The 23,038-nt window shown below is 46.5% G+C and overlaps 1 protein-coding gene across 3 annotated transcripts in view; it reads left to right on the top strand.

Annotated features, from left to right (window-relative positions):
- Positions 1–23,038, top strand: part of PIK3C2G (phosphatidylinositol-4-phosphate 3-kinase catalytic subunit type 2 gamma) — a 168,250-nt gene that overhangs the window by 50,502 nt on the left and 94,710 nt on the right. For all 3 annotated transcript variants that reach the window (XM_040345483.1, XM_040345484.1, XM_040345482.1), the window contains exons 6-9: positions 20,618–20,717; positions 21,542–21,612; positions 22,629–22,692; positions 22,879–23,004. In XM_040345483.1, the coding sequence (XP_040201417.1) occupies positions 20,618–20,717; positions 21,542–21,612; positions 22,629–22,692; positions 22,879–23,004 (361 nt within the window). The remainder of the gene's footprint in view (positions 1–20,617; positions 20,718–21,541; positions 21,613–22,628; positions 22,693–22,878; positions 23,005–23,038) is intronic.

The raw sequence follows: 23,038 nt of genomic DNA, 5'->3' as shown, positions 1-23,038 counted from the left end.
TCGCACAAAATCAGTGCTTATTCATGGCTGATGGAACTGACTGAGGAACTGACTTGGGAACTGACTTGGAAAGTGACTTGGGAACTGACTTGGAAAGTGACTTGGGAACTGACTTGGAACGTGACTGAGGAACTGACTTGGAAAGTGACGTGGGAACTGACTTGGAACGTGACTGAGGAACTGACTTGGAAAGTGACTTGGGAACTGACTTGGAAAGTGACTGAGGAACTGACTTGGAAAGTGACTTGGGAACTGACTTGGAAACTGACTTGGGAACTGACTTGGAAAGTGACTTGGGAACTGACTTGGAAAGTGACTGAGGAACTGACTTGGTAACTGACTTGGAAAGTGACTTGGAAAGTGACTTGGGAACTGACTTGGAAAGTGACTTGGAAAGTGACTTGGGAACTGACATGGAAAGTGACTGAGGAACTGACTTGGGAATGTGACTTGGAAAGTGACTGAGGAACTGACTTTGAAAGTTACTTGGGAACTGACTTGGAAAGTGACTGAGGAACTGACTTGGAAAGTGACTTGGGAACTGACTTGGAAAGTGACTGAGGAACTGACTTGGAAAGTGACTTGGGAACTGACTTGGAAAGTGACTTGGGAACTGACTTGGAAAGTGACTGAGGAACTGACTTGGAAAGTTACTTGGGAACTGACTTGGGAAGTGACTGAGGAACTGACTTGGAAAGTGACTTGGGAACTGACTTGGAAACTGACTTGGGAACTGACTTGGAAAGTGACTTGGGAACTGACTTGGAAAATGACTAAGGAACTGACTGAGGAACTGACTTGGGAACTGACTTGGAAAGTGACTTGGGAACTGACTTGGAAAGTGACTTGGGAACTGACTTGGAAAGTGACTTGGGAACTGACTTGGGAACTGACTTGGAAAGTGACTGAGGAACTGACTTGGGAACGTGACTGAGGAACTGACTTGGAAAGTTACTTGGGAACTGACTTGGGAAGTGACTGAGGAAAGTTACTTGGGAACTGACTTGGGAAGTTACTTGGGAACTGACTTGGGAAGTGACTGAGGAACTGACTTGGGAACTGACTTGGGAACTGACTTGGAAAGTGACTTGGGAACTGACTTGGAAAGTGACTGAGGAACTGACTTGGGAACTGACTTGGAAAGTGACTTGGGAACTGACTTGGAAAGTGACTGAGGAACTGACTTGGAAAGTGACTTGGGAAGTGACTTGGAAAGTGACTTAGGAACTGACTTGGGAACTGACTTGGAAAGTGACTTGGGAACGTGACTTGGAAAGTGACTAAGAAACTGACTTGGAAAGTGACTTGGGAACTGACTTGGAAACTGACTTGGAAAGTGACTGAGGAACTGACTTGGGAAGTGACTTGGGAACTGACTTGGAAAGTGACTTGGGAACTGACTTGGAAAGTGACTTGGGAACTGACTTGGGAACTGACTTGGAAAGTGACTGAGGAACTGACTTGGGAACGTGACTGAGGAACTGACTTGGAAAGTTACTTGGGAACTGACTTGGGAAGTGACTGAGGAAAGTGACTTGGGAACTGACTTGGAAAGTGACTGAGGAACTGACTTGGAAAGTGACTTGGGAACTGACTTGGAAACTGACTTGGGAACTGACTTGGAAAGTGACTTGGGAACTGACTTGGAAAGTGACTGAGGAACTGACTTGGTAACTGACTTGGAAAGTGACTTGGAAAGTGACTTGGGAACTGACTTGGAAAGTGACTTGGAAAGTGACTTGGGAACTGACATGGAAAGTGACTGAGGAACTGACTTGGGAATGTGACTTGGAAAGTGACTGAGGAACTGACTTTGAAAGTTACTTGGGAACTGACTTGGGAAGTGACTGAGGAAAGTTACTTGGGAACTGACTTGGGAACTGACTTGGGAAGTGACTGAGGAACTGACCGAGGAACTGACTTGGGAACTGACTTGGAAAGTGACTTGGGAACTGACTTGGAAAGTGACTTGGGAACTGACTTGGGAACGTGACTTGGAAAGTGACTGAGGAACTGACTTGGGAACTGACTTGAAAAGTTACTTGGGAACTGACTTGGGAAGTTACTTGGGAACTGACTTGGGAAGTGACTTGGGAACTGACTTGGGAAGTGACTGAGGAACTGACCGAGGAACTGACTTGGGAACTGACTTGGAAAGTGACTTGGGAACAGACTTGGAAAGTGACTGAGGAACTGACTTGGAAAGTGACTTGGAAAGTGACTTGGGAACTGACTTGGAAAGTGACTGAGAAACTGACTTGGGAACTGATTTGGGAAGTGACTTGGGAAGTGACTTGGAAAGTGACTTGGGAAGTGACTTGGGAACTGACTTGGAAAGGGACTTGGAAAGTGACTTGGGAACTGACTTGGAAAGTGACTTGGGAACTGACTTGGAAAGTGACTGAGGAACTGACTTGGAAAGTGACTTGGGAACTGACTTGGAAAGTGACTGAGGAACTGACTTGGGAACTGACTTGGAAAGTGACTTGGGAACTCACTTGGAAAGTGACTTGGGAACTGACTTGGAAACTGACTTGGGAACTGACTTGGGAACTGACTTGGGAACTGACTTGGAAAGTGACTTGGGAACTGACTTGGAAAGTGACTGAGGAACTGACTTGGAAAGTGACTGAGGAAATTGACTTGGAAAGTGACTTGGGAACTGACTTGGAAAGTGACTTGGGAACTGACTTGGGAAGTGACTTGGGAACTGACTTGGAAAGTGACTGAGGAACTGACTTGGAAAGTTACTTGGGAACTGACTTGGGAAGTGACTGAGGAACTGACTTGAGAACTGACTTGGAAAGTGACTTGGAAAGTTACTTGGGAACTGACTTGGGAAGTGACTGAGGAACTGACTTGGGAACAGACTTGGAAAGTGACCGAGGAACTGACTTGGGAACTGACTTGGGAACTGACTTGGAAAGTGACTTGGGAACTGACTTGGAAAGTGACTTGGAACGTGACTGAGGAACTGACTTGGAAAGTGACTTGGGAACTGACTTGGAAAGTGACTGAGGAACTGACTTGGGAAGTGACTTGGGAAGTGACTTGGAAACTGACTTGGGAACTGACTTGGAAAGTGACTTGGGAACTGACTTGGAAAGTGACTTGGGAACTGACTTGGAAAATGACTAAGGAACTGACTTGGAAAGTGACTTGGGAACTGACTTGGAAAGTGACTTGGGAACTGACTTGGAAAGTGACTGAGGAACTGACTTGGAAAGTGACTTGGGAACTGACTTGGAAAGTGACTGAGGAACTGACTTGGAAAGTGACTTGGGAACTGACTTGGAAAGTGACTTGGGAACTGACTTGGAAAGTGACTTGGAAAGTGACTGAGGAACTGACTTGGAAAGTGACTTGGGAACTGACTTGGAAAGTGACTTGGGAACTGACTTGGAAAGTGACTTGGGAACTGACTTGGAAAGTGACTGAGGAACTGACTTGGGAACTGACTTGGAAAGTGACTTGGGAACTGACTTGGAAAGTGACTTGGGAACTGACTTGGAAAGTGACTTGGGAACTGACTTGGGAACTGACTTGGAAAGTGACTGAGGAACTGACTTGGGAACGTGACTGAGGAACTGACTTGGAAAGTTACTTGGGAACTGACTTGGGAAGTGACTGAGGAAAGTTACTTGGGAACTGACTTGGGAAGTTACTTGGGAACTGACTTGGGAAGTGACTGAGGAACTGACTTGGGAACTGACTTGGGAACTGACTTGGAAAGTGACTTGGGAACTAAATTGGAAAGTGACTGAGGAACTGACTTGGGAACTGACTTGGAAAGTGACTTGGGAACTGACTTGGAAAGTGACTGAGGAACTGACTTGGAAAGTGACTTGGGAACTGACTTGGAAAGTGACTTAGGAACTGACTTGGGAACTGACTTGGAAAGTGACTTGGGAACGTGACTTGGAAAGTGACTAAGAAACTGACTTGGAAAGTGACTTGGGAACTGACTTGGAAACTGACTTGGAAAGTGACTGAGGAACTGACTTGGGAAGTGACTTGGGAACTGACTTGGAAAGTGACTTGGAAAGTGACTGAGGAACTGACTTGGAAAGTGACTTGGGAACTGACTTGGAAAGTGACTGAGGAACTGACTTGGAAAGTGACTTGGGAACTGACTTGGAAAGTGACTGAGGAACTGACTTGGGAACTGACTTGGAAAGTGACTTGGGAACTGACTTGGAAAGTGACTTGGGAACTGACTTGGAAAGTGACTTGGGAACTGACTTGGGAACTGACTTGGAAAGTGACTGAGGAACTGACTTGGGAATGTGACTGAGGAACTGACTTGGAAAGTTACTTGGGAACTGACTTGGGAAGTGACTGAGGAAAGTTACTTGGGAACTGACTTGGGAAGTTACTTGGGAACTGACTTGGGAAGTGACTGAGGAACTGACTTGGGAACTGACTTGGGAACTGACTTGGAAAGTGACTTGGGAACTGACTTGGAAAGTGACTGAGGAACTGACTTGGGAACTGACTTGGAAAGTGACTTGGGAACTGACTTGGAAAGTGACTGAGGAACTGACTTGGAAAGTGACTTGGGAACTGACTTGGAAAGTGACTTAGGAACTGACTTGGGAACTGACTTGGAAAGTGACTTGGGAACGTGACTTGGAAAGTGACTAAGAAACTGACTTGGAAAGTGACTTGGGAACTGACTTGGAAACTGACTTGGAAAGTGACTGAGGAACTGACTTGGGAAGTGACTTGGGAACTGACTTGGAAAGTGACTTGGGAACTGACTTGGAAAGTGACTTGGGAACTGACTTGGGAACTGACTTGGAAAGTGACTGAGGAACTGACTTGGGAACGTGACTGAGGAACTGACTTGGAAAGTTACTTGGGAACTGACTTGGGAAGTGACTGAGGAAAGTTACTTGGGAACTGACTTGGGAAGTTACTTGGGAACTGACTTGGGAAGTGACTGAGGAACTGACTTGGGAACTGACTTGGAAAGTGACTTGGAAAGTGACTTGGGAACTGACTTGGAAAGTGACTTGGGAACTGACTTGGAAAGTGACTTGGGAACTGACTTGGAAAGTGACTTGGGAACTGACTTGGGAACGTGACTTGGAAAGTGACTGAGGAACTGACTTGGGAACTGACTTGAAAAGTTACTTGGGGACTGACTTGGGAACTGACTGAGGAACTGACTTGAGAACTGACTTGGAAAGTGACTTGGAAAGTGACTTGGAAAGTTACTTGGGAACTGACTTGGGAAGTGACTGAGGAACTGACTTGGAACGTGACTTGGGAAGTGACTTGGAAAGTGACTTGGGAACTGACTTGGAAAGTGACTGAGGAACTGACTTGGAAAGTGACTTGGGAAGTGACTTGGAAAGTGACTGAGGAACTGACTTGGGAACTGACTTGGGAAGTGACTTGGAAAGTGACTTGGGAACTGACTTGGAAAGGGACTTGGAAAGTGACTTGGGAACTGACTTGGGAACTTACTTGGAAAGTGACTTGGGAACTGACTTGGAAAGTGCCTTGGGAACTGACTTGGAAAGTGCCTTGGGAACTGACTTGGAAAGTGACTGAGGAACTGACTTGGAAACTGACTGAGGAACTGACTTGAGAACTGACTTGGAAAGTTACTTGGGAACTGACTTGGGAAGTGACTGAGGAACTGACTTGGGAAGTGACTTGGAACGTGACTTGGGAAGTGACTTGGGAACTGACTTGGAAAGTGACTGAGGAACTGACTTGGAAAGTGACTTGGGAAGTGACTTGGAAAGTGACTGAGGAACTGACTTGGGAACTGATTTGGGAAGTGACTTGGAAAGTGACTTGGGAACTGACTTGGAAAGTGACTTGGGAACTGACTTGGGAACTGACTTGGAAAGTGACTTGGGAACTGACTTGGAAAGTGCCTTGGGAACTGACTTGGAAAGTGACTGAGGAACTGACTTGGAAACTGACTGAGGAACTGACTTGGGAACTGACTTGGAGAGTGACTTGGAAAGTGACTGAGGAACTGACTTGGAAAGTGACTTGGGAACTGACTTGGAAAGTGACTGAGGAACTGACTTGAGAATTGACTTGGAAAGTTACTTGGGAACTGACTTGGGAAGTCACTGAGGAACTGACTTGGAAAGTGACTTGGGAACTGACTTGGAAAGTGACTGAGGAACTGACTTGGAAAGTGACTTGGGAAGTGACTTGGGAAGTGACTTGGAAAGTGACTGAGGAACTGACTTGGAACGTGACTTGGGGACTCACTTGGAAAGTGACTTGGGAACTGACTTGGAAACTGACTTGGGAACTGACTTGGAAAGTGACTTGGGAACTGACTTGGAAAGTGACTTGGGAACTGACTTGGAAAGTGACTTGGGAACTGACTTGGAAACTGACTTGGAAAGTGACTGAGGAATTGACTTGGGAACTGACTTGGAAAGTGACTGAGGAACTGACTTGAGAATTGACTTGGAAAGTTACTTGGGAACTGACTTGGGAAGTCACTGAGGAACTGACTTGGGAACTGACTTGGAAAGTGACTTGGAAAGTGACTGAGGAACTGACTTGGAAAGTGACTTGGGAAGTGACTTGGGAACTGACTTGGAAAGTGACTGAAAAACTGACTTGGGAAGTGACTTGGGAACTGACTTGGAAAGTGACTTGGGAACGTGACTTGGAAATTGACTTGGGAACTGACTTGGAAACTGACTTGGAAAGTGACTGAGGAATTGACTTGGGAACTGACTTGGAAAGTGACTGAGGAACTGACTTGGGAACTGACTTGGAAAGTGACTGAGGAAAGTGACTTGGGAACTGACTTGGGAAGTGACTTGGGAACTGACTTGGAAAGTGACTTGGGAACGTGACTTGGAAAGTGACTGAGGAACTGACTTGGAAAGTTACTTGGGAACTGACTTGGGAAGTGACTGAGGAACTGACTTGAGAACTGACTAGGAAAGTTACTTGGGAACTGACTTGGGAAGTGATTTGGAAAGTGACCGAGGAACTGACTTGGGAACTGACTTGGAAAGTGACTTCGGAAGTGACTTGGGAACTGACTTGGAAAGTGACTTGGGAACTGACTTGGAAGGTGACTTGGGAACTGACTTGGAAAGTGACTGAGGAACTGACTTGGGAACTGACTGGGGAACTGACTGAGGAACTGACTTGGAAAGTGACGTGGGAACTGACTGGGGAACTGACTTGGAAACTGACTTGGAAACTGACTTGGAACCTGAACCAGAAAGTGACTGAGGAACTGACTTGGAAACTGACTTGGGAACTGACCTGGAAAGGGTCTTGGGAACTGACTTGGAAAGTGACTTGGGAACTGACTTGGGAACTGACTGGGGAACTGACTTGGAAAGTGACTGAGGAACTGACTTGGGAACTGACTTGGAAAGTGACTGAGGAACTGACTTGGAAAGTGACTTGGGAACTGACTTGGAAAGTGACTGAGGAACTGACTTGGGAAGTGACTTGGGAAGTGACTTGGGAACTGACTTGGAAAGTGACTTGGGAACTGACTTGGAAAGTGACTTGGGAACTGACTTGGAAACTGACTTGGGAATAAGCACTGATTTTGTGCGAAACGTCGGCTGTCCCCTGTTTCTGTTGCTGTGATCTGGTAATGCCTTTGCTGTTCATTTAATAAAAGACAACCTGTACGGTTTTTGGAGTGCAGCCATCCATCCTTCATTCAACCTTTACACCAAAAAAGGTGTTCCGGTTTGGCTTGAAGAAAGTGGCAACCCTACCTGGTATGGTTCAAGAAGAGGGAGGGCACATGATCTCTGCCTCCCTTTTCCTAGTCAGCCGGGCTTCTTGCACAGATAAAGGCCTAATATTGATTTTGAGGGGGACCCCACAGGATTTTTTCTATGTGTCTGTGCGCCCTCTCATAATCCATACCAGACATGCATGGCAGCCTTGGTGGCCAGGAAAAGGGATAGGGAGCACCTAACAATAACGGGCCACATGCCCTGAAAAGAAAAAAAAGTGTGTGGCCCCCTCAAAACCCATACCAAACCCTTATTGTGATAAGGAGAAGGCACTTTAGGTCTTGTATTTAGAATTGGTCTGGCAAGTTTGGTGTTGGTACCCTGTCATTAGCACATATTACTGATGGCTATATCTCTGTTGTTGGATAAACTTTGAACTGCTCTTTGATGTGCTAGTGTTCAAATATCATCATCTAATGTAGGCTAGACTGTAAGCTTCTCAATGTCATGGGTAACTAAACTTACAAAGATTGCTAAGCTGGTATCCGTGGAAATTGGAGGAAATTATGTAGAGGGACATTTCACTATTGTTTGTTACATTACAAGTGGACTTTGGACATTATCTATATCAACTGTGTTTCCTCTGACAATACCATCACATTTAAAAAAACATTGGTATTCCTCCCCACTCAGTTGACTTCAGTCATTAAAGGTTTTTATTTTCTAAATAGGTTCCTTTAAGCTAGTGCATTGTTGGTTCACTTACCTTTTCCCTCGATTTCCCTTCTAAATGTTTTTTTTCTTTGTCTGAATTTTTCACTTCCTGTTCCTCCTCAGTAAGCTTCCCCCATCATCCGAGCTGCTCTGGCAGAGGGGGTTAGTCAGCCAGAACAGCTTACTGAGGAGGAACAGGAAGTGAGAAATTCAGACAAAGAAAAAAAAAACATTTAGAAGGGAAATCAAAAGAAAAGGTAAGTGAACCAACAATGCACTAGCTTAACCCCCCTGGCGGTATTCCCGAATCTGGCTCGGGGTGGTATTTCATTACCAAAAGCGGTATCCCCGAGCCAGACTCAGGATCGCCTCGAAGCAGCCACAGTCAAAGTTACTTACCTTGTCCCCTGGATCCTGCGATGCCGCCGTGCTGTGTGAGAGAGTGGCGTCCTCGCTCGATTCACACAGTGTCCCTGTGTGCCGCCGATCTCCGTTCCCTGCGACGTTACGACACATGGGGGCGGAGAACGGCGCCAAATTCAAAAAAGTAAATAAACACAATACATACAGTATACTGTAATCTTATAGATTCTAGTACTGCATGAAAAAAATACACACCCCCCTTGTCCCTAGTGGAAAATATGTAGCAAAATATAAATTGACCTAAACTGATGAATACATTTTCTTTTATTTATTGCGCAAAAAATAAAAACCACAGATGTGATCAAATACCACCAAAAGAAAGCTCTATTTGTGGAAAAAGGACATCAGTTTTGTTTGGGTACAACGTCACCTGGTCAGGGGTAAATCCTTCCGGGGCTGAAGTGGTTAAGAACTGCCAAACTCATTATATACTGAAATAAATATCTAATAACATGTTATTATTTCTGATATAAAGGTTTGAACGTGCACTACAGGCTGTTGTGATATATAACGGCTTTATAAATAAAACCAAGTTTGATAAACAAACAAAAATATAGCTTTTTTGACAAACATATACCAAAAAATAACCAAAAAATATGTAATCTCTATTGGCTGTAATGCCATTGCACATATTACCTGAATATATTACTAACATTAAATATTAAGAAAATAAAAAAAGCACCTTTTTTCTTTTTTTTCCCCCCAACAGCTTAATATATGCCCCCTACTTAATCTTATGTAGTAGTGCAATAGTGCAACAATACATGTTTAATGTTTATTGTGCTATTATTAACCAATTGCCGACCACCTACCTGTAAATATACAACATATTTTACATTAACCACTTGACCACCAGGCACGTAAACCCACTTAATAACCAGACCAATTTTCAGCTTTTGGTCATACAACATTGTACCCAAATGAAATTTCCGTCCTTTTTTTCACACAAATGGAGCTTTCTTTTGGTGGTATTTAATCACCGTTGGGTTTTTTATTTTTTGCGCTATAAGAGAAAAAAGACAGAAAATTCTGTAAAAAAAATGAACTTTTATTTGTTTCTGTTATAAAATGTTCTTCATTCTTTTGCATAAATGTGAAAGATGAAGTTACGCCGAGTAAATAGATACCCAACATGTCACCCTTCAAAATTGCACACGCTTGTGGAATGGCGCCAACTTTGCTACTTAAAAATCCCCATAGGCGACGTTGCAGGGTATTGTGGGGTATTGCAGAGTAGTGTGGGGTATTTCAGAGTAGTGTGGGGTATTGCAGAGTAGTGTGGGGTATTGCAGAGTAGTGTGGGGTATTTCAGAGTAGTGTGGGGTATTGCAGAGTAGTGTGGGGTATTGCAGAGTATTGTGGGGTATTGCAGAGTATTGCACAGTCTTAGTATGGGGCAGGGATGGCTGAGCAGGGATGGATGGCTGGATCTGTGACTGCAGTTGTCACAGATTCAGCCCACAGCACTCGTGCTGCATCCGCTCTCTCCCCCCCTCTCCTCTCACACTGTACCTGTCGGTACAGAGAGGGGAGGGAGGAACCGGCGTCATCACATGACGCCGGTTTGTTTACAAGTGATCGCTCCGTCATTGGACGGAACGATCACGTGGTAAACCGCCGCCATCAGCGGCGATTTACTGTGATCCGTGATGCGCCGGGTCCTCCGGACGGGAGCGCGATTCTGGGAGGAGGTCCATGGACGTCCTCCCAGAGTTAAGCAACCGCCTTGTAGACGTATATCGTCTATAGGGCGGTGAGTAACTGGTTAAAAAAGGGGTTATGGCAACAGTTAGCTGCTATAACCCAAGTATCTTTTTTTTGTTTTGTTAGGCAGACGGCTTTTCAGATAAAAGTGATCCCGGTGGCTGATTTATCATGGGACCACTTTTACAGGAGGCGGGAGAGGTGCCCCCTTCCTGCCACCTACCGATTGTTTCCGGGTTTACCAGATTGAAAGCGATCAGCTCCCCCAGTTAGTTGGGCAGGAAGTCAAGCGAAAGCAAGATGGCCCTCACTTGGCTTTATGCCCTTGGAGGATCGGAGCGGCCTCCGAAGTCACTTACAGTTCTCGGCCATTAACTTTTTTTTTTTTTTTTTAAAGCTGGGGTTGGAATTGTGTCCTTGAGTTAGAAAAGGCCAGTAGAGGGCGCCAAAAACATAGTGTGAATGAGTGTAATGAGTGGAACTGCATAGGAAAGGGAAAGGATTGATGATTCAGAGATGACTCAGCGGAACAGGAATGTGTGATGAGGGGGAGGCAGATTTAGAACATTTAGGAGTGTGCAGCATACTTTTCTGGGATGAGGAGGTGACCTGAAAGTGGGAATGGGGAAATAAATGAGGGTGAGGGAAAGCACAGGGCAGGCTGCTTTATACTTTGGAGATGGGGAGGTGAACTGCAAGTGAGGGTGGGGAAGTAAATAGGAGCGAGTAAGTGCACAGGGCAGCACTTTTTTTTTTTTAAGATATTTTTATTAGGTTTAAGACAAACCAACAAACAGAAAAACATACAAAAAAAAATCCACCAGACAACCTGGTCATAAACGTTAGGCAATACACACATACAAAAATAAACTGACATCAGTGCAAAATATAAAGTAGGCACAGTGGTAAAAGGATCGCACAGGGCAGCACTGTTAATTTTGTCAATGAAAATATTTTCGGCGACTAAATTAACACTGGTGAAAACTGGAATTGATTTTTGACATTGTTTTCGTCAATTGACTTAAAGCGGGAGTTTTTTTTTAACATTAGATTGATGCTCATTTTGTCAAGGGGAATCGGGTAGTTTTTTTAAAATCGAAGCAGTACTTACCGTTTTAGAGAGCGATCTTCTCCGCCGCTTCCGGGTATGGTCTTCGGGACTGGGCGTTCCTATTTGATTAACAGTCTTCCGACGGTCGCATACATCGCGTCACGAGTAGCCGAAAGAAGCCGAACGTCGGTGCGGCTCTATACGGCGCCTGCGCACCGACGTTCGGCTACTTTCGGAAAATCGTGACGCGAAGTATGCGACCGTTGGAAGCCTGTCGGAAGCCTGTCAATCAAATAGGAACGCCCAGTCCCGCAGCCCATACCCGGAAGCGGCGGAGAAGATCTCTCTCTAAAACGGTAAGTACTGCTTCGTTTTTAAAAAAAACTACCCGATTCCCCTAGACAAAATGAGCATCAATCTAATGTTAAAAATTAAGTTTTCGGGTGAACCTCCACTTTAAGCCTAATTTTTATATTTGCTATCGTGAAACGTGGCACAATGACTGAGAGGAAACAGATCAATCAGGCAAGCGGGAAATTTATTGATTCCCGATTGCTCCCCATTGTTCTGTTTTTATCGTACAGGCATATGACAAAGCATATTAAACTGATCCCCTGACAGCAGTATGGGACCCCTCTATTGGATGTCTGTGTGAGAAAAATGAGATTTGATCAGCTGTACCAATCACAGACAAATTACTCTAATGGAGATGGTTCACATCTCCACTACAAAACGCCTGACGCCGAACGCCTGAAGCCCAAACAAGTTCTGGACCCTTTTTTGTCGCTCGAATTTGGGCGTTTGGGCGTTTTACATTGGTGACCCTAGACCTGTAAAAAATCGCGGTAAAAAAACGCTGCGTTTTGTCGCTGCAAAAACGCTGCGTTTTGTCACGGCAAATCGCGGTAAAAAACGCAGCAAAACGCTAGGCTCAGGTGTGAATGCAGCCTAAATTACATTTGCTTGATATAGTGAGGTGCAGAACTAACATTCCCCAGCAGGTGGAGCTCCTGATCCACAAATCATTTTCTGCATTGTGTGACTCCTGAGAGTGTCAGCTCTTCACCATCACCATCAATCAGCAATTACATTACATCTGGGTACCAGGACTCCTCAGCTGCTGCTGTAGAAATACAAGTCCCAGGATTACCTTCACTCATATGAACCCTGTCCAATAGAGGAGTCAAATATATATGCTATACCTCCCCCCCTTCTCTTTCTGAGTTTTTCCAATTAGAGCTACAAGTCTCAGTATTCCCTTCCCCTGATGTGGCATCTGACCAGTCTTTAAGAAAGAGGTACAGAAATATATTCCATTCTTCCCCTCCCCCAGGGTTCTTCCTATAGGTCAGTGATGGCGAACCTTGACACCGCAAATGTTTTGAAACTACATTTCCCATCATTTTCAACTACACTGCAGAGTGCATGAGCATCATGGGAAATGTAGTTCCAAAACATCTGGGGTTCCAAGGTTCACTATCACTGCTATAGGTTGTCACCCAGTACAGACTTTCCGATCTCATTAGAGCTCATCACTGTGAGGTCCGGAATCCTCCTATGTGTTTGGATTGGCGACTTTCTGTGTGTCTTGGGAAAAGAAGTCTACTGAAGATGAGCATTGTACATCATTATAGGATATAGCGCTCAAACGCAACATCCATAAATATACCTCCATAGAAAAAAACACAAAATCAACTTTACTGGCAATGAAAGGGAACACAAATAATTCAATAAAAAAATATTGTTTAAATACAACCATATTAACCACTTGCCTACTGGGCACTTTTTCCCTCTTCCTGCCCAGGCCAATTTTCATCTTTCAGCACTGTCGCACCTTGAGTGACAAGTGCAACACTGTACCCTAACAAACTTTTAAATAAATACAGAAGATTTAGAAAAAAACAACAACTTCTTAGTTTGTTATAAAATTTTGCAAACAGGTCATTTTACTCTTTCTCTGATGTGTGCTGATAGGCTGCACTGGTGGGCACTGATGAGGAGGCTGCACTGAAAGGTGGCACTGATGGGTGGCACTGATAAGAGGCACTGATGGATATGGAAGGCGGCACTGATGGGCACTGATAGGTGGCATTGATGGGAACTGATATGGGTACTGATGAGAAGGTAGCACTAATGGGCACTGATAGGTGGCACTGATGGGCACTGATAGGTGGCACTGATGGGCACTGGTAGGCAGTACTGGTAGGCAGCATTGATGGGCAATGATAGGTGGCACTGATAGGCTGCACTGATAGGTGGCGGTCATGCAACACTGTACCCTTACAACATTTTTATCTTTTTATTCACACAAATAGAGGTTGACTTTGGTGGTATTTAATCACCACTGTTTTATTTTAGATTTTTTGCTAAATAAATGAATAAATACAGAAAATGTTGATAAAAAAAAAAACTTTTTCATAGTTTGTTATAAAATTTTGCAAACTGATTGGCAGCACTGGTGGGCACAAATTGGTAGCCCTGGTGGGCACTGTTGGGACTGCACTGATATTCAGTGCCCTAATTATCGGTGTGCATGTCCCTTTTACAGCTCTCTTCTCCTCACACTGTCAGTGTGAGGAAAGGAACCGGCTTCTGTTTACCTCCGTGATTGTCAGGGTACTAGCTCCATCTCTGACAGATTCCCGCACATGCCCAGTAGAATGACATTTCGGCGCATGCCTGTGCGTGGTTTGCGCGCACGCATGCGCGGTACGGCAGCGCGCCGTGTGCGTGGAAGCGCGCACGTGCACGTATGCGGCAACCCTGGGGCCAATCAGAGGCCGGACATTCCTATTTAAACCAGCAGCCTTCCCTGAACAGGTTGCTGGTTTGTCTTCAGCTCCTATGTGTTTACCTGTTGCCGTACCTGCCTGTTTTGACCCGGAATTCCTGACGACTCTCCTCTCACCTGGAACCTCTGACCCTTTGGCTAACGTTACCTGGATTGCTGTTGTCTCCTGCCCCTTGACCTTGGCTTGCTCTCATGGACTCCCTCTGAACTCTCCTGCCCTTGACCCTCGGCTTGTGACTCGGATTTGCCCTCATCTCCTGTGGACCCTACCAGACTCACCTACCAGTTCCTGCCTGACCAACGCTTGTCTCCAGTCTTCTGCACCTGCCCTGCTTCTGTCAGCTGCACCAAGTCTTCCTGCCAGCTCCCGGCGCCGGTGCCTCCTTGTGCCGTCCCTCCTCTGTCCCAACTCCAGGGAGTGGTCTGCACAGGGTCGCAAAGGTGAGCCGCCCTCAGCATCTCGGTCTCGGTGAGTACAGGTTCTGACAGTACAAACCAGCCAGATGTCTGAGACCGACAGGGCGCGCTCACCCTTTGAGACGCTGTGCCAACAGGTCTCCGCCTTAACAGAGGCAGTCCAGAAGCTTCAGGAAGGCTACCTCCAGATTGATGGCCGCCTCCAACAACTGGCCGGTTCCCCAGGTCCATCCACTGCGGCCCTAGCCTCTTCACCCGGACCTTCTGCTGCCCAAGCTCCTGCAAGCCCTGCCATGATGGGGAGTAATCCCGAACCCCGGGTCTCCATGCCCGAGCGATTCTCAGGCGACCGCCGGAAATATCGGGCTTTCAAGAATGCCTGTTCCCTTTACCTGGCCTTGCAACCTAGAACTTTTGCGACCGAAGCTGTTAAGGTTGGATTCGTAATCTCTCTCCTTTCTGAGGAGCCTCAAGCATGGGCACACTCCTTAATGGAACAACGCAGTCCAATACTTGACTCTATGGACACCTTCTTCACCCACATGGGGAAATTATACGACGACCCCCTACGTGCAGCCACCGCAGAGGGTACTCTGCACAGCTTAAATCAAGGGAGACGGCCGGTGGAAGACTACACCGCCGAATTTAGAAAGTGGTCTGCTGACACAGGCTGGAATGAGTTGGCCCTCAGGTACCAATACCGCCAGGGCCTCTCTGAGAACCTAAAGGATGAGCTTGCAAGGTCGGCACCCCCTGCCTCTCTGGAGGATTTAATCCAAACCGCCACTCAGCTGGATAGGCGCCTTCGAGAACGTCGTTCGGAGAGGTTCCAGTCCAACCGGCCTAACTGGGTTCCACCAAGATATGCTCCAGTACCTCCGCCTCACCCAGCTCCACCAAACACCTCATTACCCGACCCAGAGCCGATGAAGCTTGGTATAGTACGGGCCCCTCTGACTCCAGAAGAAAGACTCCGGAGGCGTCAATCTAACCTCTGTCTGTACTGTGGAGCCGCCGGACACTTTTTGCGCACTTGCCCAGTAAGGCCTTGTAAGTCGAAACCTCCATCTGCTATCAATTTCCCTGTTACCAGTTTGCCTCAGACTTATGTTATCCTCTTTCTTTCCCTACAGCTCCCGGAAGGGGCAACACGTCTGCCGGCGATAATTGATTCCGGGGCCTGCAGCTGCTTCTTGGACTCATCCTTGGCCCAAAAGCTGCGTATCCCCTGCCGTACCAAGGATTTTCAGCTGCAAGTTCATCTGGCTGATGGCTCTCTTCCCCGTTCCGGATTGATTACCCAGGAAACCCTTCCTCTTTGTGCCATCTCAGATTCTGGGCACCGGGAGTTCCTCTGTTTGGACTTGATCCCGTCCCCCATGTTCCCTATCATTCTGGGTCTCCCTTGGCTACAAGTTCATCTGCCCTGCATTGATTGGCTCAAGAAAGAAGTCAGCTTCCCTTCCACCTACTGTTCCCAGCACTGTCTCGCACCCGCTCCAGTCGCCTGCTCCACGCTAGCTACTCCACCTGAAGACCTACAGCATGTTCCTCCAGCCTACCTAGACTTCAAGGATGTCTTTGACAAAAAACAAGCCGATTGTCTCCCACCACATCGGTCATATGACTGCCCCATTGACCTCTTGCCCGGATCTGAAATTCCCTTTGGGCGCATATTCCCCTTGTCAGAGACTGAGTTGAAGACCCTCAAGGTCTATATTGAAGAAAATTTAAGTAAGAAGTTCATCCGTCCCTCCTCCTTGCCAGCGGGGGCGGGGATCTTCTTTGTCGAGAAAAAAGATGGATCGCTTAGACCCTGCATTGATTATAGGGAGTTAAACAAAATTACCATCAAGAACCGGTACCCGCTGCCTCTAATCCCCGAGCTCTTTCAAAGGTTCCGATCAGCTCAGGTTTTTTCTAAATTGGACCTCCGGGGCGCCTACAATTTGGTCCGAATAAGGGCAGGAGATGAGTGGAAGACTGCGTTCAGGTCCAGATTCGGGCACTTCGAGTATCTGGTCATGCCCTTTGGGCTCTGTAATGCGCCCGCCACCTTCCAGCATCTAGTCAATGACATTTTTCGACAATTTTTAGATGACTTCCTCGTAGTCTACTTGGACGATATTCTCATCTTTTCAGCCACAAAAGAATTACATCGGCAACATGTCAGGCAGGTTCTCACCATCTTGAGACAACACCGGCTTTATCTCAAATCAGAAAAATGCGAGTTCGAAAAGACATCCGTGCAATTTTTAGGATTTATCATTTCTGTGCATGGGGTAGCCATGGATCCCCAGAAAATCAGTGCTATTCAGGAGTGGGCACCTCCAACAGACAAAAAGGGCGTTCAGCGCTTCATTGGCTTCGCCAATTTTTATAGACGATTCATCATCGGTTTTTCATCAATTGTTTCTCCCATCACCAAGTTGACCCGCCAGGGGCACCGCTTCCAGTGGCCACAAGAGGCTCAGGAGGCCTTTATCAAACTCAAAACGGCCTTTACCTCGGCACCTGTACTTTGTCATCCGGATTCTACGTTACCTTTTGTTCTAGAAGTGGACGCCTCGGAATCTGCTACAGGCGCTATTCTTTCCCAGAGACAGGGACCGAAGTCGCTTCTTCACCCAGTAGCCTACGCCTCTCGGAAACTAAGTCCTCCTGAGCGCAATTACGACGTAGGCGATAGAGAACTACTGGCCATAAAATTTGCACTGGAGGAGTGGAGGTACCTGCTGGAGGGGGCAGCGCATCCCATTATCATTTTCACTGACCACAGGAACCTGGAATACTTACGGTCTGCAAAACGCCTTAGGCCCAGACAAGCCCGTTGGGCTCTTTTTTTTGCTCGCTTCAATTTCCATATTACCTATCGTCCTGGCGCAAAAAATGGAAAAGCTGATGCCCTCTCCAGGATGTTTCCAGATACGCCCGATACTTCCGAGCCCAGCACGATCCTGTCACCTCAAAATTTTTTGCTTCTCCCTCAAACAGATTTGTTGACTGCTCTAAAGACCGCATGCCAACGGTGCCCTGATCATGAGGTTTCCTCCTTGGAGAAAAAGGACGACCTGCTGTGGTCTCGTGGGAAGATTTTTGTTCCAACAGAGGCAAGACAGTTAATCCTCAGCACCTTCCATGATCGTAAATTGGCTGGCCATTTTGGTACCCGTAAAACTTCCGAACTGATCTCTCGCTCCTTCTGGTGGCCTAAATGGAGGTCCGACTGCAAGGATTATGCCTCTTCCTGCATTCGCTGCCAGCGGAGTAAGGGGCCAAACACGAAGACCTGGGGGCTGCTGAAACCCCTTCCTATCCCAGAACGGCCCTGGATTGACATCTCCATGGACTTTATTGTCGATTTGCCTCCTTCAGCCGGGTTTACCACGATCCTAGTCGTGGTGGACCGTCTGTCCAAGATGGCGCATTTTTTGCCCATGGTGGGTACGCCCTCCGCGGCAGACACAGCCAAAATCTTTTTTAAAGAGATTATCAAGCTCCATGGAGTGCCCAAAAGCATAGTATCTGACAGAGGTACTCAATTCACATCCAAATTTTGGAAGGAACTTTGCAGAGCTTTGGAAGTGAAGATCTGTCTGTCCTCGGCCTATCACCCTCAAAGTAATGGCCAGACAGAGCGCACTAATCAAACGCTAGAACAGTATCTACGATGCCTTTGCTCAGTCTCCCAAGACGATTGGTCCTCCTTGTTATCTACAGCCGAGTTCGCTTACAATAATTCCATACATTCTTCCACAAACCAAACCCCGTTCTGGGCTAACTTCGGTTTCCACCCTTCCTTTTTGCCGGACTCCATCCCGGAAACATCTGTGCCAGCGGTCCAGGAACGTGTGACCTGCATCCAGCAAAACTTTCAGAAGTTACAGGAAAGCATGCAGCAAGCTCAGCAGGACTATAAGAGGTTCCATGACAAGGGGAGGAAGGATTGCCCTGTCTTCAAAGTGGGTGAGAAGGTCTGGCTATCCGCCATCAACCTCAAGTTACCTATTCCCTCTCGGAAGCTGGGTCCAAGGTTCATCGGGCCATTTGAGATCAGGCGAGAAATCAACCCAGTAGCTTTTGAGTTGGCTTTACCCAGGTCCTACAAGATCCACCCTGTGTTTCACGCCTCTCTGCTTAAGCCCGTTGTGTCTGACCCCTTCAACGGTAGAGAAGAACTGCCACCTCCACCAGTGGAGATTGAGGGTGAAAAAGAATTTGAGGTGGAGGCTATCTTGAGCTGCAGGAAAAGAGGAAGGCAGTTGCAATACCTTATAAAGTGGAAGGGATATCCCCCTGAAGATAACTCTTGGGAGCCTTCCCGGAATCTCCATGCCCCTCGCCTGATTCGGGCCTTTCACCTGGAACACCCGGAGTTAATGACCAGTTTGGGCGTCCGGAGTCCGCCCCTTGGGGGGGGGCACTGTCAGGGTACTAGCTCCATCTCTGACAGATTCCCGCACATGCCCAGTAGAATGACATTTCGGCGCATGCCTGTGCGTGGTTTGCGCGCACGCATGCGCGGTACGGCAGCGCGCCGTGTGCGTGGAAGCGCGCACGTGCACGTATGCGGCAACCCTGGGGCCAATCAGAGGCCGGACATTCCTATTTAAACCAGCAGCCTTCCCTGAACAGGTTGCTGGTTTGTCTTCAGCTCCTATGTGTTTACCTGTTGCCGTACCTGCCTGTTTTGACCCGGAATTCCTGACGACTCTCCTCTCACCTGGAACCTCTGACCCTTTGGCTAACGTTACCTGGATTGCTGTTGTCTCCTGCCCCTTGACCTTGGCTTGCTCTCATGGACTCCCTCTGAACTCTCCTGCCCTTGACCCTCGGCTTGTGACTCGGATTTGCCCTCATCTCCTGTGGACCCTACCAGACTCACCTACCAGTTCCTGCCTGACCAACGCTTGTCTCCAGTCTTCTGCACCTGCCCTGCTTCTGTCAGCTGCACCAAGTCTTCCTGCCAGCTCCCGGCGCCGGTGCCTCCTTGTGCCGTCCCTCCTCTGTCCCAACTCCAGGGAGTGGTCTGCACAGGGTCGCAAAGGTGAGCCGCCCTCAGCATCTCGGTCTCGGTGAGTACAGGTTCTGACAGTGATCCACTGTGATTGGACACAGATGATTACCTGGTAAAGAGCTGCTGAACAGCGGGCGCGATCATGGGGGGCTGTCATATGACGGTTTCCCAGAACTGGACGATCGCGCTGTAGTGGTCATTTGGCTAGAGCACGGTCAACTAGTGGTTAAAACAGTTTATAACTCATGCTGAGATTTCAATAAAAATAATATACACATAATTTTATAGTGACTGCTGACTCACTTATATTAATGAAATTACACTTGAGTTTATTCATCAAATATATGATTGTATGGCAAAATCGTCCTCCTGAGTCAACGTGTTTCTCTGATTTAGCCTCCTCAGGATGCATGAGAATCCAGCAGCAATCACTAAAAGTGCAAAGAACAACAAAAAACACATATAATATATATAAAAATTACATAATTAATACTAGAAATAATATTAATAGCCATTTAATTTATTGAGATATAAGCTGTTTTAATATGGTTGTAAATAAACAATATTTTTATGAATGATTTGTGTTCCCTTTCATTGTCAGTAAAGTCCATAGATTTTTTTTCTATGAACATTGTTCATCACAAATGACAGCAATGCACTGTAATTAACATCTATAGTTTTGGAATCAGTTCTGTTCTGGCAGATGTGAGTTTCAGGGCAGTTTTTGGTATTTAAAAAAAAAAAAAATCCCTTTCAGGAAAGGCCTCTGCTGTTTTTCTGATGCCTTTTTTCTCCTTTTGTAGCGGATTCAGCTTGCGGAGTCATTGGAATCTCTGGAGATTGTCCCGTATTCAGCTCCAGCTCCATCATGGAGGGGATGACTCTCCTCCACTCGCCCGATCCGTGAGTTCCATCATTTATTGTACAATATTGGTTGACCTATCAGAATTCACTTTACTGAAGTCAAAGCAGGGAAGGACAGATTCTGATTGGTTGTCCTGCATAGTGCTTGGGGTCGTGGAATTCCTTCTTTCCCCTTGAGCTGCAGATTAATACAGAGCATAATTATTGCAACATCTTCCAGAGCACCCCTTCCACTACTAAAATACAGTCAGATTGTTTGATTGATCTGTAAAAATTGCAAAACTTAGAACATTTCTATCACATAGTGACACCATAATCAATGACATAATCTAAAGGAAACTTCCCTCAACTGTAAATAAATAAAGGTCAGTGGCAGATTGTGTTTTTTTTGGGGGGGGGGGGGGCAACAACAAACATCAGGGCATCACGCACTGGCGGGCATGAGACTCCTGTGTCTTCTTCTCCTCCTCGCTTCCGCCATGTGTCTCCTCCCCTCCTCCTAGGTGTCAAAAAGGATCACCTGTCCTTTCAGCCAATCAGGTGATGGGTTTCAGACCCGCTTCCTGATTGCCCGGGAGGAGGATCAGTGTTACAACAGCGAATATTCATTTGCAATTGCAACACACCTGGGTGGGCTCCGGATGCAATGCTCTGTGCCCCGAGCCCACCCTATGTGCCCTGAGCCTTTGGCTCTAATCAGGTACCGGATGCATGGATAGCGGGGTGGCGGCAAGGATGGGGGGGTGGCGCCCGTGTGCCCTTAATGGAGGGGCCTCCCCTGTTTAAGGTGGAGTAAATGATCTAGTGATGAGATCAGTAAATAATCTGTTGTACCACCCTCATTGTCTTCTTATATCCTATAGGTTGAAGATGATTTGAAGCAGCTGGAGCTCAGTGACCGACAGGAACATTCGCAGTACTGGACAGAGCTTGGGTGAGCAGCCAATCATAGCTGATGATGAACCGTTGTGTAAAATGTCACGCTGCCCCTCTCAGGGGGCCAGTTGGAGGAATTAGAGTAATTATATAAATGTGGGGAGCTTAAATCCCAACTCTAGCATTTGGTTTATTATAGGTTGGAGTGCAGAAAGTTTGGTCCTGTTTCCATTGTCATCTTTGTCCTTATTGAAGGGATTTCTCCTCACTTCTTATTCCATTTGACACCTGTCACAAGATGAAAACATTTCCCCAGCAAGCAAGGGATTGATCTCTCTTTCTGTACTCCACTCAAAACAATACCAAAGGTTAGAGTTCAGCTTTAATAGAAAGTAAAACAGAGAAGTGCTTTGTACGAGAACCAAATGGGGATCCAGAATCCCCCTCCAATCATTCCCAAGGAAAGACTGACACACTGACAAGAGATGCTTTAGAACTCTGGTCTTTTACATGTTTTCCTACACACGTGTGTGAATGTGATCAGCTTGATGCAAGTTCATATAATGTGGTGTATGTATATAATGTCTACTTATTTACCGTATTTACATTTACGGCTTTGCTAGGTAGAGCTGCAAGTTTACCAGTCAGGGTATGTCTAAATGAAAATAATAGAGTCTCTAATGACATGAAACATCAACAATGCCCCTGATAGCTGGGAACATTCTGAACTTTAGCATAATTGTGTCCCCAAATAATCTGATTTGGTGACAATGAGCGTCATGATTTATTGGGATAGTAATGACAAGTCCACCTAAAGGTAAGAGATACATAGCGGACATATTTGGTCATAGTGCCCTCTGTCCTGAGTGACTCACTCCTCTCGGGTACCTTTTGTCACGATATCTAGCCAACGAAATCTTACCAACTGTTCTGTGATAAGATCCTATGATCAGGGCGTATGGTTGGATGCAGTCCAAACAGGCAGCTGTCTGCAGTTACCAACATGGAGAAAGTTCTGCTGCCTCCTTTTCCCTTACTGTCTCATTGGGGTTAACAGGTCTTCTTCCCTTCTAGAAAGAGACTCCGCAGTGTCATCTGCCAATATGAGGAGAGAGTGCTACATTTCCTCTATGACCAGGTGAGAACCTCCTCATAAACCCCACCAAATCCAACCTCATCCTCAGAAAACCCCATGAATTCAACCCCATCCTCCAATCCCCAACGAATCACCCCCACAAGCTCCCTCCTACCCCCAGCCCACATCTATGAAGGTTATTTCCCATCATTCTTGACTGATGAACATTCTGCTCACATATTTTTTTAGCACACTGGCATTGAAGGTCTTCTTGGAGCCGTGAAGGAAATCTGTTACCTTCTCCGCTCGGTGGAAACCAAAGAGATCAGTGATGGCCTGCAGAATGTGCGCGCTGCTTGTTACCGGCCAAATCAGGTGAGTGCATTGCAATCAATGCTATGTAGTAGAC

The sequence above is a fragment of the Rana temporaria genome, chromosome 3 (assembly GCF_905171775.1).
Source record: "Rana temporaria chromosome 3, aRanTem1.1, whole genome shotgun sequence".
NCBI classification, from domain to species: domain Eukaryota; kingdom Metazoa; phylum Chordata; class Amphibia; order Anura; family Ranidae; genus Rana; species Rana temporaria.
Note: the sequence above shows the minus strand (reverse complement) of the source record. Positions and strands in the feature narration are given on the sequence as shown.